Genomic DNA, 17,106 nt, shown 5'->3' on the forward strand with positions numbered 1-17,106 from the left:
GATTTATTTTTTATTTTCTTTGAAATAGTGATTATAGTATAATTATTGACTAACATAGTAAACGCGTTAAGCTGAATTACATAATCAAGCTATATATATACCCCTATTTAGCCTTCTTATTAAAACCCATTTGCATTATTGACATGAATTATGTCTATAAATGTAACTTTTATATGGAAATATATCACTATAATGATCATACATTTTTTTGAAAAAGTCAACCCTTCTTCGTACAAATATTCCTAGTTGCACACCTAATTGTTTTGACATGAAATGAAAAATATTATTGGGTGAACCTTTGAATTGGAGTAAAGGGTATCTGGAAATAATTTTTAATTGTTGGATTCAAAGCATTTTAATAATGTAATTAATAATTATGAATCCAACTCAAGACTCAACTTGATGCATTCAACTAAGTCAATCCCAACCGAATCTGTCAACAAGTTAATCAGACAATTAGCTTGGTAATAATAAAGTTTCAAGTTTCACAATTTGTGGGAACTATATATTCGCTTTCTCGATTTGAGTCAGTTAGTTATAAGAAACTTAAGTTGATTTACCTCATGGTGGTTCTTTGTCGCTTCCGCTTTTATCACCTAAAGCGTATTTTTGAGTAGCAGTTGCGGACTTTAATTTATCAAAATTTTAATTATTTGATGTTGTGACTCAAAATGTAGTAATTGCTTTTTTATATTTATGTGACCTGTTTGCAATTTTTTTTGAGCTAAATTATTGAGCTATTAAAAAAAATATTATTTTCTACTTCAATTATATAGTATAAAAATGTATATGAATTTTTTGAGTCATTTTAAGAGGGGTGAAATATTTTATTTTATATATAAGGAAAATAATAAAGTAAACTATTATTTATTTAACATTATGAAGTAAAATACACTTTTATTTACACCAAATCGTAAATTACCATCTATTATGATTTATGCTCGACTTGTAATTGAATTATTAATCAAATTATTACTAATGAATATTAAGATGTGTGACATGACATTTAATCTAATTATGTTAAATAATTATAAAGCTTAATGCAAGGATTACCGAGTTAATTAGTTGGTTCAACTCTAGTTAATTAATTTAGGCAGACTGTTAATTAGATAATTACAATGTTTCAAGTTTAGTTTGACCATATGAGTTGTGAGTAATTTAAACTAGTTTACTTCCTTATAATCCTATATTAATTAAGGTCATAAGATAATTTATTATTTAATATAAAACTCGTTTGATTCTGATTTCTAGACGAATACGAATCCTGAAAATATGGCCTAACGATTCTTTAGACTTTTGAAATTCGAAGCTAAATGTGTCATAAAAATTACACTCTTCACCAAAAAAACAAAAAGAATTAATAACTTTAATTAATTTTTTTCCAACTTGAAATCATAATGGTGGAGAAAGCCAAACATGGGTATAGTGGGGTCCACTAGGTGGCGTCAGCCAACAGAGAGACAGAAACATTGTAAAATCAGACACCAATTGTAGGATGTGCATTTGCAAGTGCGGTCTCGACACGCATCTACCTCATTGATTGTCGCGCCATCTTTTTTTGTCTTTATGCTACCTTATTATTTTTTTGCGTTTAATTAAGTATTTCTTAGTACCACTCCGTTGCCATTATTATCCATTGTAGAAATCATTTTCCTTTTTAATTATATTTGATGAGAGGAAAGCGATGAGATTCAAACACAAATTTATTGTGGAAATATGTGAATTGAGGTATAATTTGAACTCCCGTCGATCGTTTCTTACTAATGAGTAAAAATATGTTTGAGAGATCAATTAAAATGCTTGAAATCATTAACTGTTCTAATTGATTTGTTGGAGTGTCCCAATCGCAAAACAAATTATGTAAAAGTAGAAGGGTACAACGAAAACAGTGTAATTGCGTCTAATTGATTGGATATAGACAATCTAGTATTTGATATCGGAACGAGTGATCAACCCGAACCTAATAATTCTAAAACTTGGAGATATATTATCTCATTTATGAAAAATACAAACGAGAGATTCTAGACTAATTTTTAAATCTCTCTAAGCTTTTATACTTTGGTTCTAATTGTTTACGTTGGTTAATTGCTTGTGGCTTAAAACCAACAATTTCAATATATATTACTACCCTCATTTAAATTCCACTAGTCTTCCAATGAAGCCTAAGAAAATGGTCATTGATATATATATATATATAGGTTATTAACTATTTGTGTTTATCACATTTCGTAAATAAAATGCCTTACTATTTTCATATTTAAATTAATATACAATACATTTTAATACATAATAAATAAAATATAACAAATAAAATAAGGCGAGAAGAAGTAAATATTATATTTTTTTGTTAGACCACCCGGTGTCCTAAATAGACTTTAGCTAAGGGACAAAGTGCCGGTCATATTGATTTTTTCATACGAGATGAGATTTTAAACTTCTGACTTCTCTGAACGGATGAGAATGCATTACCATTAACGCCAATAAAACTAGTTAAGTATATATTATGTTTGATTACAATTATTAAAGGTATATTATAAAAGGACTTTTTTTTAGGAAATTATAAAAGGAAAATAATGAGTGGAAATTTATGTATACGTTGGTGTCATGTACTGTACATGATGTTGATGTACGGAAGTGTATGTATAATTGGCAGCTGAGCTAAGCAAAGGTTCTTAAAGATTCCTGGAACCGCAATTATTGATGGAATCCACTAATCAAATTCTGCCACGTAAGCACCTAAAGAGATTCTAACGAATCATTGAAGTTCTACCGGATGCAGCGAATGGGAAACGGCGCCGACTCGTGTGAGCTCCGTCACGTGCTAAGAGACGCGGCTCGAGCCGTTGAGCTCGGCTTGTGCTTTTTTACTTGGCTTGGCTGTAACAACTCATGCACGTGTATGTTCATTCGCGCAAAGTCCATTCATTTCTATCAACTCTAACTTTACCGAAATATATTTTGTACACTATAAATTCAGTTTCAAGTACATAAAAAGTAAATTCAGTTTCAACTACCTATATTAGATTTATCTCGTAACGTTTCTGCCAAAAATTTTATGGTCAAGTCTGCCAAATGAAAGGTCATAAGTTCGAGCCTTATTGATGCCCTTCAACTCCTGTATTTGTAAAACGTGGAGATGCCTAATATCAGAACTCATATAATACAAATACTATTAAGCATAAAAAATTAAGTTAAAAATATAAATAATAAACATGACAGGTAAAATGTGACATCGTACACGTAATAATTTTTGGTGAAACAATAGTGGAGCCGCAAGAGAGGAATTGATGCCGTACTGAGCCAGCTCATTTGCAGAGGCTGCTTTTTAGATTTTTTTATAACGTTAGGTCTGAATAAAATGTTCGGTTAAAATGAGGAGGGCGCGCCACGACAATTCCACCTGCACCACAACTTCTTTGGTCCCAGCTGATGTCACCGAAATTACATCTTTGCCCACGTTTTCCCCCGTTCGGCACACATAAAACGCGGGGCATAACGGGGCAAACGTCGCTGTCGCCAAAAGTATGCGACGTCCAGATCGGAGGGTCGGGAATGCGTAAAACCGTCCATCGAAAACTGTTGTTCGGTTGGTGACGGCTGAGGGCGAAACCGTAATTTCACCTCCCGAATGAACAGCCGCGGGCTGTTCCGGTAATCAGTTAAGAATGGGCGCTCGAATCATTTTATTTTATTTATTTTTTCTCTATTTATTGTGACGCTACGGCCAAGTGTTATTCTCTCTTCCTTTTCTCTCTCTGCTCGTCTCTCTCTCCCTGCCCTTTACTGCTCTCTTCCTTCTCTCCCGTTTCTCTTTCTAGATTACCGCAATTGGGTGGCTTCAATAGCTTTCATGGTTTTCTCAGCTTTCCCCTAATGGGAATTTCCTCGAAAGGGTATTTTCTTTGTCCCCTTTAGCTCTTCATGAATACTAATGGCAGAAAGATCCTGAATTCGTTACTAGATTTAATGGGTTTTCGAGATTTAATGCAATTTACTACCCTGCACTTTTTCCTGTCTTGATTTTGTCTTGGTTTTGCTGAATCTTGGTTCATGGGGAGCTCATGATACACTACTCTATGCTTAAAAATACGATTTTTTTTTTCTTAATTTGAGTTTTCTTGAGCTTGTTGACGTATTGCTCCTTTGTAATTTTGCTGTTTCTTTATATAATCACCTGTTCTTTGCTTATCTGTACTGTCACTAATATGAGAATCTCTGTTAAAGTGAAGTAGTTGGTATTGAAGCAGATGAATGAAATAGCTTTGACAAACTTTGCTGGAAAACTTTTTGGTGTCTGTTTTTCAGTTTGTTGTTTCTGGGTGAATTATGTGTAGATCCCATGATTTAGTGATGTTTTTGCCCTTATGGTTTAGCCCTACCAGTAAATTAGTTGAATTGAAGTATAGTTTTCATGTTTGATAGATAAGGAGTTGGTGAGTTTATATGTTTAAAGTAATTCATTTCCAAATAGATACACCATATGAAGCATATTTGTTATGGAGCAGTTCAAGAATTAAATGTTCATGATGGATTTTTCGACAAAAAAGGCGAAAAAGATGGGGTGTGTTAATTTTACAGTCCTGAAAAAATCAGTGCTGAAACAAATTCCTTACGTTTCCTTGAGTTTAAGGCTTTTGATTTGGTGTGGATAGTTTTTGATAAGTAATTACCTGCTGCTTGCGTGCTTCAGTTTATTTTATTTTTATTTTTTGTGAAAATATTGAAAGTCCAATTTGCTTAGAAAGCTTGCTGCGTAGAAACAGCCGAATAATTGTGTCTTTTCGTGGGTGTTTCTATAATAAGGAAATAAGGAATCTGATGTTGTGTGCAATTTTGCTAGAGAGTTATAAACCAGCGGATTTTGTTCCACAAAGAACACGTTTTGTGGTTAAGAAATCGTGTTTGATGCTCTTTCTCGAGCTGGAAAGTAGTCCAGTTATAATTGCGGAAAGGAGTCTTGACTCTTGAAAACTGATGGCCGCACCCAATAGTTGTTCACTCACTACATCTTTGATTTACTGACGTCAAAATTTGTCCACGAAATGTTCAGTTAAGAGTTGTTCTGGACCTCCCGTGTCTTGAGTATATGGTTCATGTTATTTTCCATTTGTGTTTTAAATATCCGGCCTTTGTTTTAATCATTTTTATTCCATGTTTACATTGTGGATGTGACATTGCTGAAGTATGTGATAGCAATTTGTAACTTAAGCTAAAATTTTCCGGCTTTTAGGTTAACCTGCAATTACAAAATTATGACATCAGCTCGTTTGTTTTGTCAGGTTGATGAATTAAGAGCTTCCAACGACAGATATAAATTGCTCGTATTCATTGACTGAATCTCGTTTGGTTCCAGCTAAGTTGAGTATCGTATTTGGTAGCTCACATGATCAAAATTCCACCAAAAACCTTGTCGGTGTTAATTATAACACTAGAGTTTCTATAAAGAGTTTTACCCAAAATCCTTGGTCCGACACGGACAACATTTAATTTAATGGATAGGTCCGACACATCAGGTTTTGTGAGCGGGGGAGGTAGCTCATTAGGACTTATCTTGCTTGTTTACTTTATTCTGATTTATGGATCATTCTATTAGTAGTACTCTAGCATTCTTTTATCAAGTTTCCATTTCTCCCTTTGCGATATCGAACAGCCATGATGGATTGTAATAATAGTAACAATATGCTTCTTATTTCGAACGGTGAGCTAGTAAGGTCTAATAATTTTGGTGATACAACTTTACGATTGGATTGCTTTGGTTATCGAGGAAGTGAGGGCTCCACAATTGCCAGCTGCGGAGCCAACAGCAAAGCAAAAAGGATCGTGCAGATGAATAATACTGTTGATGATGGTTGCGGGTTGGTGCTTGGTCTGGGCCCGACGCCTAGTTTTCCCTGTGATGATTATTATTCTGTTGGCGGCAACAAAAGCAAAGGTTTCACAGCGCTTTTGAATCAGGACCTGACGTCTGAACATGATTCGATCCTCAAGCTCGGCCTCTCTGGAAGCATTGATGATGCTTCTAATGTGATTGAATTTTCAGTCTCGAATCATCATTCCGATCAGCTGTCTTCAGATGGTAGTAGGCTTTCTATTCCAGTTGTTGATGAAGGTTCGACGTCAGCCAAGAAATCGGGTGGGTATATGCCATCACTTCTTTTGGCACCGAGGATGGAAAACAGTGAAGTTTTGATGCAGTCAAGAAAATTGCTCGAGCTGGGTGCTAAATCGCATTGCCATCTACCTCAGATGAGCTCTGAACCGTCTGCTATCTCTGATTACTCGAGGAGCACCATCTCTGAGCCAGTAGGAACAGTGACATCCTCGGATCGCAGGGTAAGCAATCCTAAGAGATGCATGTTTACAGGCTGTACGAAAGGTGCTCGAGGGGCTACGGGTCTTTGTATTGGCCACGGAGGAGGGCAGAGATGTCAGAAATTCGGGTGCAACAAAGGCGCTGAGAGCAGGACAGCATACTGTAAGGCCCATGGCGGAGGAAAGAGGTGTCAGTATCTCGGGTGCACTAAAAGCGCTGAAGGGAAGACCGACCACTGCATTGCTCACGGTGGAGGGAGACGCTGTGGCTATCCGGGAGGCTGCACGAAGGCAGCCCGTGGCAAGTCGGGGCTTTGCATCAAGCACGGTGGAGGGAAGAGGTGTAAGGTGGAAGGATGCACTCGTAGTGCAGAGGGGCAGGTCGGGCTGTGTATCTCTCATGGCGGTGGACGTCGTTGCCAATACCCCGGTTGTTCCAAGGGCGCCCAAGGAAGCACAATGTACTGCAAAGGCCATGGCGGTGGGAAGAGATGCATATTTGCTGGATGCACGAAAGGTGCAGAGGGGAGCACGCCTCTCTGCAAAGCTCACGGTGGGGGAAAACGATGCCTTTTTGATGGTGGCGGGATTTGTCCTAAAAGTGTACACGGAGGCACTAATTTCTGCGTTGCTCATGGCGGTGGAAAGAGATGTTCTGTTCCAGGCTGCACCAAGAGTGCTCGGGGGCGCACTGATTGCTGTGTCAGACACGGAGGAGGGAAGCGTTGCAAGGTCGAGAACTGCGAAAAGAGCGCCCAAGGTAGCACAGACTTCTGCAAGGCTCACGGAGGGGGAAAGCGTTGCAGCTGGGGAGAAGGAAAATGCGAGAAATTTGCAAGGGGGAGAGGCGGCCTCTGTGCCGCTCACAGCAGCTTGGTTCAAGGAAGAGAGACAAATAAAGGAAGCATGATCGGTCCAGGGCTTTTCCGGGGACTAGTTCCATCAACCTCCACTGCAATAACCAGTTTCGAGAACAACCATTCTTCCTCCATTGTCAGCGCAACCTCAGACTCAGCCAATTCCCTCGGGCACCCATCCAAACGACGACAACTCATTCCTCCTCAGGTACTGGTTCCTCTGTCAATGAAGGCCTCAGCTTCCTGCTCAGGCCCAAGAAATTCAGAGAAGCCAGAGAGAACCTCTGCAATTGGCGTTCCCGACGCCAGCAAGAGCTTCGAATTTGCAATTCCCGAGGGAAGAGTCCATGGCGGCGGCCTTCTGTCGCTGCTCGGTGGCAACCTGAAGAACGCAATTGTTTAAAGTTGTTCACATTTTTTGTTGTTGTTGTTGTTTTAGCAGACACTCTGTGTTCTGATCTGTGGTGGAAACTCCTCTGCAAATTTCATTCCTCAAATTTGCAACTGTGTGCATGTGTTTGATAACTGTCATCCTGTCAAAATGTATTTGTTGTTGTTCAGTATTCCCAAATAATGCCAATGTATGTAATAAATTGAAGGTTATGTATTTATAGATTCAATATAGATGAAAATCTTTCAAGATTCTGTTTTTTTTTTTGTTTTTTTTTTTTTGTTTTTTGTTTTGTTTGGATTATCAGAGAAACCCGCAGTCACTACTCGATCGAAAGCGTGCGTGGAGTAAATTCTGTTTCTGTATTGGCAAGAATCGAATCCGTGACCTTTTAGATACAATAATCATGATTCATTTACTTAATTACCCTTTTCGAGACAATCACGAAGTAAACTCGACTTCTGTGTTTGTCAGAATTGAACTCATAACCTTTAGGTACAATAATTATGTTTCGCCCCACTTGACTATCCATCTCGTCCTCTCGGGCCGATTTTGTGTTTTCTAGAAGTACAACTTAAGGACTAAAGTGACATTTCCCATGGCTTTTAAAGCTTCCCGGTAAATTTCCTCCGGTGAGGGCGACTATAAATATCTCAGGTTCTCACTGTACTTTCTGTTCTTGTGCGGACAATGGCTAAACCCTAATAAGGTAGCCATTATACATTTCCGGAATCTCTTACGTATGAGCTTCAATCTTCTATCAAACTGTCACTGATGCTGCTTCGTCTTCTCGAAGTTCTGAATTTGAGCTCGGTTGCATGTGTCTCTGCAGGTTACAGATTTTGATTATGCAAATTCAAGTTCGCGATTGGTAACATCGCTCTAAGCTTCAACCTGTTCGACTTGAATTCGATATCAATTCTTTGATTTCTTAGTCGTTTTGTTGAATGATCGCTCTTAATTTCAAATTCTGAAAACCGCGCGCTTATATAGTGTGTGTATATGCTTGTGTGTTTATGCATGGACATAGCAACTACATTCAAAATATTGTGAATTTTTGTTGATTGAGTTTTGAAGGACTTTTTTTTTTGGTTATTTTTCCTAGTAAATTCGGTTATTTTTGTATAGTTTTTGAGTTTCGCACTAAATTTAGATAGCATAAGATATGAAAAGGTGGGAGTTCAGAGTCAGAAAAGTATAGACTGAAAGTGAGAGCACTATAATAGTTTATGTTGCTATGAAGGTTGCTCGATTGCAGTTAGGATCTCTTATAATCTTGATATTATTTTCGGTTATGCCGTTGTGATTGCAGGGAAAATAAAAAAAATAAAATTCATGGAAAATTTGCGCGGCAACTATAATAATCCAAAAACTCCGACGATCAAGTTTTTCGAAGGCAATGCGGTACCAATCCACAACCGATTTCACACTCCGGTACCGCTGAGTCCAGTTTTCGATCCCTACGAGTTGTCTGAAAACTTTAATACGCCAAATCCACTCTCTCCCTTGGTCCAACGCCTGCGATCCGGCTCGTCTGTTCCGTTTGACGGAAGCGGAGGCGGAAGCAGAAGCAGCGGCACCAGAGGAGGGTTCGGTTCGCCTCTGTCTTCGATTGAGAACCTACTGACGCAACCGTTGGGGTCTCCGATTACGGTGTTCAAGACTCCGGTGAAAGTTGAGGAGGACGTGATTGTCATGGACGGCTTTCCCGTTAATCCAAAGGGCGGCAGTTCAAGGCCGAGAGGGACGGTGCCATCAGATCCCGGCCTTGGCCAAAGGAGGGAACCGTGTCGGGTCTGGCAGCAATATCGTTCTTGCCGATTTGGTCATAGTTGCCAGGTTCGTTTCTTGGCTTTCTTCTTGAGAGTTTGAATTGATCCGAAGACTTTTTAGCATGTTCACGCAATTGTTTTTCAGTATTAGATCATGTTTGCAGCGATCGAGATATGTATATATACCTTACTCGCTAATCTTTGAATTTTGTCAACTTGAAATCCAGAAGAGTCTCTTAAAAGTCAATATCGTCTCTTAAAAGTCAATATCCTTACTCGCTAATCTTTGAATTGTCAACTTGAAATCCAGAAGAGTCTCTTAAAAGTCCTGATATTGAATTGATTTTCTGAAATGTGAAATTCAACAGTATGCACACGGAGTTCAAGAGTTGCATCCTCCTGCCCCAAAGAATTACAAATCTGAGGTATTCCCAATACTGAATCCTATCAATTCTGCAATTGTTCACAATTTCAAGAAATCAGAATCAGTTATCCCATTTATCTGTATTTCAATGACAGATGTGCAGGTCAATCATCAATTCTGGAACATGTCCATATGGCCCCAGGTGTCGATATTTTCATCCTCAGCCTCAGAACCAGGTGAATCCAGCAGTTCAACCCCCAGCACCTAGAGCTGAAGTGGCAATTCCTCCTCAGGACCAGGTGAATCCAGCAGTTCAATCCCCAGCACCTAGAGCTGAAGCGGCAATTCCTCCTCAGGACCAGGTGAATCCAGTAGTTCAATCCCCAGCATCTAGAGCTGAAGTGGCAATTCCTCCTCAGGACCAGGTGAATCCAGCAGTTCAATCCCCAGCTTCTAGAGCTGAAGTGGCAATTCCTGTTTCAACACCAACTGTAGTCAAAGATCCAGCCAGTGGAGGCAACAGCAGCACCTCCGCAACTGCTTCTACTGCCACAGCTTCTGGAAATAATGACTGGTCTCCAGCAGATGATGGTATTGAGACTTCCTTGCCTGGAAAAGCTCCTGTGGTAGATGTTAATGCTCATATTCAGACTGCTCTCTATGGACCTTCTGGGAGGAAAAGATTGCCTATTTTCGGCGAGATTTGCCCTGAGCCTGAGCCCGAGATCGATCCCAAGCCTGAGTAAAGAGATCTACCCTTCTCCTATGGGTAATACATGAACATCTCTGCTTTTCCAATTAGCATACAATTGACTGCTAACTAGCTGAAAGCACCATAGCATACACCAAAGAAAGTGAGGATTCGTATTCTTGTCAGGTAACATGTGAATATCTGTCATTTTGTTTTTGTTTTGATCAAGAACATAATACATTCCATTGATCAGAGCAGCTATACAAATACACCAAGTAACTAAATGTGAATGTGTCATTTTGATTGTATGTGTATTGTTGATTCGTTGTGGTTAATTGGAAAACATGTACTACTAGACTGTCAAAAAGAGATTTTTGATTGATATGATATACAACCAGAAAGTCATGCCTTAGAGTGGAATTTCCATTTCTTGCTTCTTGCTTCATTTAAAATGCCGGTAATCCTTGATTCTCTGAAAATCACATTGTTGTTTGCACTAATTCTTTGAAAACTTTAAACAAAAGTCATATGTCTAAAGGCATTTGGCATCAGAGATTGGACATTTAGAGAATAATTGGAATGATTTATGTGTTTGAACCCACTGTGATGACATGGGTGAGTTAACCACATGCTTGGTACATGTCATATCAACTTGCTTCTTTGTATTGTTTTTATTGAAATCGTGTGAACTAATCCATGCTCTGCTAATTCTATTATTGGACTTGTAACTGACTAGTATTGCTTTATTAAGACTGCAAAGCTACGTCATTACCAAATAGTTAGGCAAAAAGTGATGAATTATCGAGCTGAAATAATGAAACTTTAGGAGATAAAGATGCATATATGGAGTTGGTTTCTTGTCACTAAGAGGGCAGAGTGGCCCTCTTTTTGGATGACAATGGAAACTTGCATCCACTGGGGCAAACACTTTCAAACCATATAAGAGAGGTAAAGAGCACTAGAAAGACCTTGTGTGATAGGTTAGACCGAGAAGGTATTAAACTTGTTACCTTTTAGTACGAGAATTAAGTGTTTGAACGCATCACTATGATGACGTGGGTGAATTAGCCACATGCTTGAATGCACTAAGAGGGGAGAAGTGGCCCTCTTTTTTCTTTTGGATGACAATGAAAACCTGCACCTACTAGAGTAAGCAATTTCAAACTGGCCATATAAGAAAAGTAAAGTGTACTAGAAAGACTTTGTGTGATAGGTTTAACCAAGAAGATATCGACCAGAATTAAACTTGTGATCTTTTAATACGAGAATTAAGTTCTACTCATTTAGCCACCTCTTTCAAGGCATGGCCCGTCCTTTATCCACATACAAAGTGGCCATACACTCAAATATATACTTGATGGTTAGGGAAACAAAAGAAAAACAGAAAAGAAAAGAGAGAAGTGACACCATTATAGGGTCATCACTTGTTCACACTTCACATCTCCTATACTCTAAGAGTCCTGTCAATTCAACTCCATTTCCTGGATCTAGAATGACTGTGGAGTGCACACCATTGGAATGATGTCCTTTAGTCTTTGGAATGATGGACTATCAATTTCTTGTCATATATGAGGAAAGACCATTCCTAGCCTTTCCGGTAAGAAGCATTATATTCGTTTTCGTACTAGTAATGTTTGATGGTGCTAGCTACTCATGGACGTATATATAGCCCCAATTTAGTTGTACCTTTGCTGCAATATACTGCCAAGTCTTACCAACAAAATCATAATGCTGTCAATAACAAGTTACCGGATATATACACTCTTAAAAAATATAACTTTCATTGTTTGTTCATATTTTATTAAGTGAAGAAAACTGAATGAATAATAGTTGTAATTTTTTTTCCAAATCAATCAAAGTAGGGATGAAAACTAGAATAGAGAATAGAAGTCTGTTAGTTTTATTCAATTCGAAAATAGTGAAAATATAATTATTTTTCTTTTCATTTTATTTCTTCAACAAGACCAAGACATATATATATAGTCAAGGAAAATTAGGTATCAAATTGGTAACCATCGGCCTGCAGCATACTATTGGTATGTTTCTCATTGCAAAATTAGCGAAGCAACTGATTGACTAGAGTAGAATGCAATCAAATTACACTTTAATCAGTTCACTAATCACAATTAGTTAGTCCTTTCAAAAAATAAATTGAAATATCACATAGGACTCAAAAGAAATGTCATGATTCATATTGAGTTTATATAATTAGATAGCATAAATCATAGCTACAAATAATTACTTTTGGATAAAATTTGATTAGATAGAAGTAACTGTTCAAAATGAATGACTTGAATAAAATTACTGAAAAAGAACTTAACTAAAAATTCAAAGAATTGCGTTGATGGGATTTACTTTAGTTTTCCACCTCCAATTCAACTAACACCCATCTCACAAACACAATATATAAATATAAAAAAGGACGGTAATTATATGTATAGCTTGCTTTATTAATTTTATCATGTGATAATAATAATTGTGTTAATGGGCATATATTTATATATAGCCTATACGTGGATGGCACAAGGATTGGGGAGATGATATAAGCATGAAGTGTGCTAACGATGCCCCCCACATCCCTCAACCTTATTCTTCATATATAGATTGCTTTTATTTCTCAATTTTCTCAAATTTTTAATTCTCATTCTCTATTTTCAAATTGTACAAATATTCAAATTTTCTGTTTTTCTTTCTTCAATATTTTTTTTTAAAATTTTTTTCCAAAAAAATAGAAAGTTTTTCTAGTTAGTAAATTAAATGCACTTAATTGTGTTGTCATTAATTGTTTAGTACTCGGGTCAAAAAAGTTCATAAACTTAGTTTTCTTAACAACTGCAAGGTGTGAAGTTCGAATCTTACCATTGACCCCAAATGAAGGCCAAGTACAAATTTGACCTTGGGTGAGTTGAGACAAGGCTTGTGATTTATCTCCTTCATTAGTCCTAACTCCTAAGATAGGAACAATCAAGGACCGTTGCTTAAGTTTAGAGTTCAAACTTATTAATTGATTTTGGTATAAATTGAAACATTTTGAGTAAGTGTTATGTCTTTAGAGTGATATATACAATTTTTTAAATCATTGCTAGATTTTTAAAGTTATTAAGGTAAAACTTTAACACCTATTGAAATTAGATTATTTCTGACATTATTTCACTACTTTTACCGTCTATGCATATTATTATAAATAAATAATAGTAGTGAAAAAAAATTATTAACTCTCAATAAGTTAGAGCGGTTTATTGATCAACTTTCTTGATTTGAGTCGATCAGTTATGAACAACCTATATTGGTTTACTTACTTGTGATCTTTTATCGACTAAGATCACAAAGCATGATTTATCTAATGTAGGTGTAGGCCAGTTTCCCTTATTAAAATAAATAGTGGAAAATATAAGTAGCTATCTTGTGTATAGAGTAGGTGTAATTTATACGTATAAATAGAATCCGTATAGTGTAGGTAGGTGTGTAGTATACGTATGCATAAAAATATAGTAGGAGTTGCCACCAATGGAATCAAGTACCGTTACGTGGAAGTATAACGTAGATCCGGCTTGGTTTTATTTTTATACAACTCCGTACTAAAACACTAACACCCGCCGCCGTACCCTACCCCATCACTTTACTACTCCTTTATAAATATTCCTTAAATCAATTTATCACTTATTCAGGTAGGCATCTTTCTATTACCTTATTTATATTGATGAACATTGTGGGAAGGAGTTGTTTATGGAATTTCTTAATTTGAGTAGTCGATTAATTATGAACAACTTAAATAGTTATAGACAACATAAATGTTTCAGAACACATTAGATATGTGCCTGTAGAACGCGCACACCTTGAACGCCTTATGACTGTACTAAATATAAAAAAATAAAAATAAAAATTGTCTATTATGAAATACAAAAGATATATATAATATAGGCTAGTGATCGATGTAGTGTATTATATGGTTGAACCGTAGGAATGAATTATGAATATAAATATATGCATATGTATACGATGAACATATGTTGTTGTTGATGATGATGATGATCTATATATGCACCTTCCATCTCACGTCAATCTCCACCTCGCTTGACTTCTCTCCCTATAAATATCCCTCTCTCATCATCTCCCATATTGTCTGTCTTCCTTCAATTCCATCACTATATATACATATATACAACCCCCCACATATATATACATACATACAGCTGTTACTGTTGTTGTTGTTGATATAGGTAGCGATGGGTGAGAACAGTGTAAATTTGCCACCTGGGTTCCGATTCTACCCCACAGATGAAGAGCTAGTCGTACATTTCCTCCATCGAAAGGCGGCGCTTTTGCCCTGCCACCCTGACGTCATCCCCGATCTCGATCTCTACCCTTACGATCCATGGGACTTGGAAGGTATGTAATTACTCTTTTCTCCTTCCCTCTGCAGATTCTCTTTTGCTTTTCTTTTTTTGTTTGGATTATGAGGAAAATCCATAACTACTATACTAGGATTTCTGTACGTTTTTTAACGACGAGAAACTCACAACTACTATTTGAAGATTTATTTTCCTTTTATTTTGTATTTGTGTATGGTTCATTTCAGGGAGAGCGATGGGGGAAGGGAATAAATGGTATTTCTACAGCCGGAGGACGGCGAGCAGGATTACGAGCAATGGGTATTGGAAGGCGTTGGGCGGCGACGAGCCCATTTTTCCGAGCTCCGGCGGCCACCGCGTGGGGGTTAAGCGGTGCTATGCTTTCTACATCGGCGAGCCGCCGCAGGGTGATAAGACCAGTTGGGTGATGCAAGAATACAGGCTCTCTGCATCGCCGGATTCTGCCTCTGCTTCAACCACCTCTGCTAAATCTTCTTCAAGGAGAAGAAGCCACTCCAAGAATGTAAGTATATGTATGTATATATACTTAGTAATATGAGAAACAATCTTGAACATAAGTCAGCTGACTATCCAATCTAAAGAAGTTAATAGTTTAATTTCACCAGTAATATCGAAATTGCCCTTTATATGGGGCGCAGTTGTCGCCCCTAAGGCATTGACTCCAGGGTAAAGGCGATGGGGTTACGGGATTATAGGCACTTGTAGCTTACTAAGGAATCAACTTTATGATAGATGTGATTGAAGGTCGCAAAATTATGAGTACCCTTAGCCTACTAAAGAATAGGCGGTTATCGGGTAAGAGCAGTAGAATCACTAAATTATAGGTATTTGTAGCTTGCTAAGGAACATCTGTTATATGGAAGGAGCGGTGGTGGAGCCTAGCCTGCTAAGGGCTAGGCTCCAGTGGAAGGTCATGAGATTAAAGTGCAAACCCCTTTAGAGTAGGGGTAACGTTAAAGGGTAACGAAATTAGAGTACTATTCCTTTTAGTAATATATGCATGGAAGAGAGTTGAATTATTCGCAATTTAATTTCTATTTACATTTTTTTTTTCAGGATTATAGTAAATGGGTAATTTGTCGAGTGTATGATAGCAATTGCGATGATGATGGTGACGATGGGAATGAGCTATCGTGCTTGGATGAAGTCTTCCTCTCGCTAGATGATCTTGATGAGATTAGTCTGCCACATTAATGTATTAATTAATTGATTAGATCCAATTATAAGCATAATTAGGGTCTAGTTGATTCACATTATATTATATTCTATATATATTATTGGCTAGTTAATTTTCTTTGCTTTTCATTATGTAGTTCTCTCTTCTTCCAAACTATATTATATATGTCAATTGTTTTTTGTTTTCATATAGGTGGCAAAAGTTGATGTAACAAATTATATCACTTCAATTATTTCCACATATATGAGTAATATGACTTGAGCGAAATGTTATACATTTGCACTACTAAACTTGTTTTATAGCAAATGTTATACTCCTATCATTTTATATAATTTTGTGATACTTGTAAGCTAATTATCAAGTCACGCTAAATTACATAAAACTTAATAAAAAGAGAAAACTCAATGTAAACACTTAAAATTGGTTATTGACCGATGTGGATGCACTATTCTCATAGTAACTGTTAGTTTCACAATAGCTAATGTAAGACGAATTATCACCCAAGCCTGTCTCAATTTGACCCTAAAAGTACACACCAATACGGGGGCGTCCCCTCCCCCGGGGGCCCTCGGGCCCGTCTGTCTCAATTTAACCCTAAAAGTACACACCACTATGGGGACGCATCTCCCCACCCCTGCCTTAATCAAACCCTAACTACACATTATTCCCACACCACGAATGTGGATCCGTACCATCCGATATGAATTTAGACTCCAACTACGTATCAATGTTGGGGCACATCCTTGCTCAATCTCAATTGATGTGACTTAAAATACAAATCTAAACCCTAACTACATTTGGTTTATGAATACAAATTTAACCCAACATTTTATATTTTGACCTGAGTTTATGAAATGAGATCCATTAGCATGTCCTTCTCTTATTGAGAAAAAATATATATAAAAATGAAGTGCCAGACGTCACATTTTCGACTCTGACGAACACTGTAACAAAACTTTAATTTATTCAAATATTATTTTACTCGTACTACAAGAAAGAATACATGGGCAGTAGTAATGAGATGGATGGAATGTGTATGTAGCATTGTGAAATGTATGCCACGTGGAAGATTAATGAATCAAAATCTAGCTAATGGGTGCCCCACTGTTGCTTCAAACTGGTGTGATCTTGATGGCCCTATTCCTCATGCTTGCTTCAGTTGTTGTTGG

At 37.3% G+C, this 17,106-nt stretch overlaps 3 protein-coding genes across 4 annotated transcripts; all 3 read left to right on the plus strand.

Moving 5' to 3' along the window:
• Positions 1-3,725: 3,725 nt before the first annotated feature.
• LOC116029335 lies at positions 3,726-7,812 on the plus strand. Its single transcript, XM_031271288.1, has 2 exons — positions 3,726-3,893; positions 5,280-7,812. Exon 2 carries the CDS (start codon positions 5,653-5,655, stop codon positions 7,570-7,572), a length of 1,920 nt encoding a protein of 639 aa, XP_031127148.1. The 5' UTR covers positions 3,726-3,893; positions 5,280-5,652; the 3' UTR covers positions 7,573-7,812.
• Positions 7,813-8,259: 447 nt separating this feature from the next.
• LOC116030520 (mRNA decay activator protein ZFP36-like) lies at positions 8,260-10,807 on the plus strand. Of its 2 annotated transcripts, XM_031272790.1 has the most exons (5): positions 8,260-8,392; positions 8,873-9,399; positions 9,701-9,757; positions 9,852-9,932; positions 9,996-10,807. In XM_031272790.1, exons 1-5 carry the CDS (start codon positions 8,335-8,337, stop codon positions 10,440-10,442), a joined length of 1,170 nt encoding a protein of 389 aa, XP_031128650.1. In that variant the 5' UTR covers positions 8,260-8,334; the 3' UTR covers positions 10,443-10,807. The 2 variants fall into 2 exon arrangements, with proteins under 2 accessions (XP_031128650.1, XP_031128649.1); XM_031272789.1 differs by having other exon boundaries at positions 9,852-10,807.
• Positions 10,808-14,398: 3,591 nt separating this feature from the next.
• Positions 14,399-16,124, plus strand: LOC116030796 (NAC domain-containing protein 104-like). The gene is made up of 3 exons (XM_031273130.1): positions 14,399-14,776; positions 14,967-15,262; positions 15,817-16,124. The coding sequence occupies exons 1-3, from the start codon at positions 14,614-14,616 to the stop codon at positions 15,952-15,954; spliced, it is 597 nt and encodes a 198-aa protein (XP_031128990.1). The 5' UTR covers positions 14,399-14,613; the 3' UTR covers positions 15,955-16,124.
• Positions 16,125-17,106: the final 982 nt, after the last annotated feature.

The sequence above is a fragment of the Ipomoea triloba genome, chromosome 9 (genome assembly GCF_003576645.1).
Source record: "Ipomoea triloba cultivar NCNSP0323 chromosome 9, ASM357664v1".
NCBI lineage: Eukaryota > Viridiplantae > Streptophyta > Magnoliopsida > Solanales > Convolvulaceae > Ipomoea > Ipomoea triloba.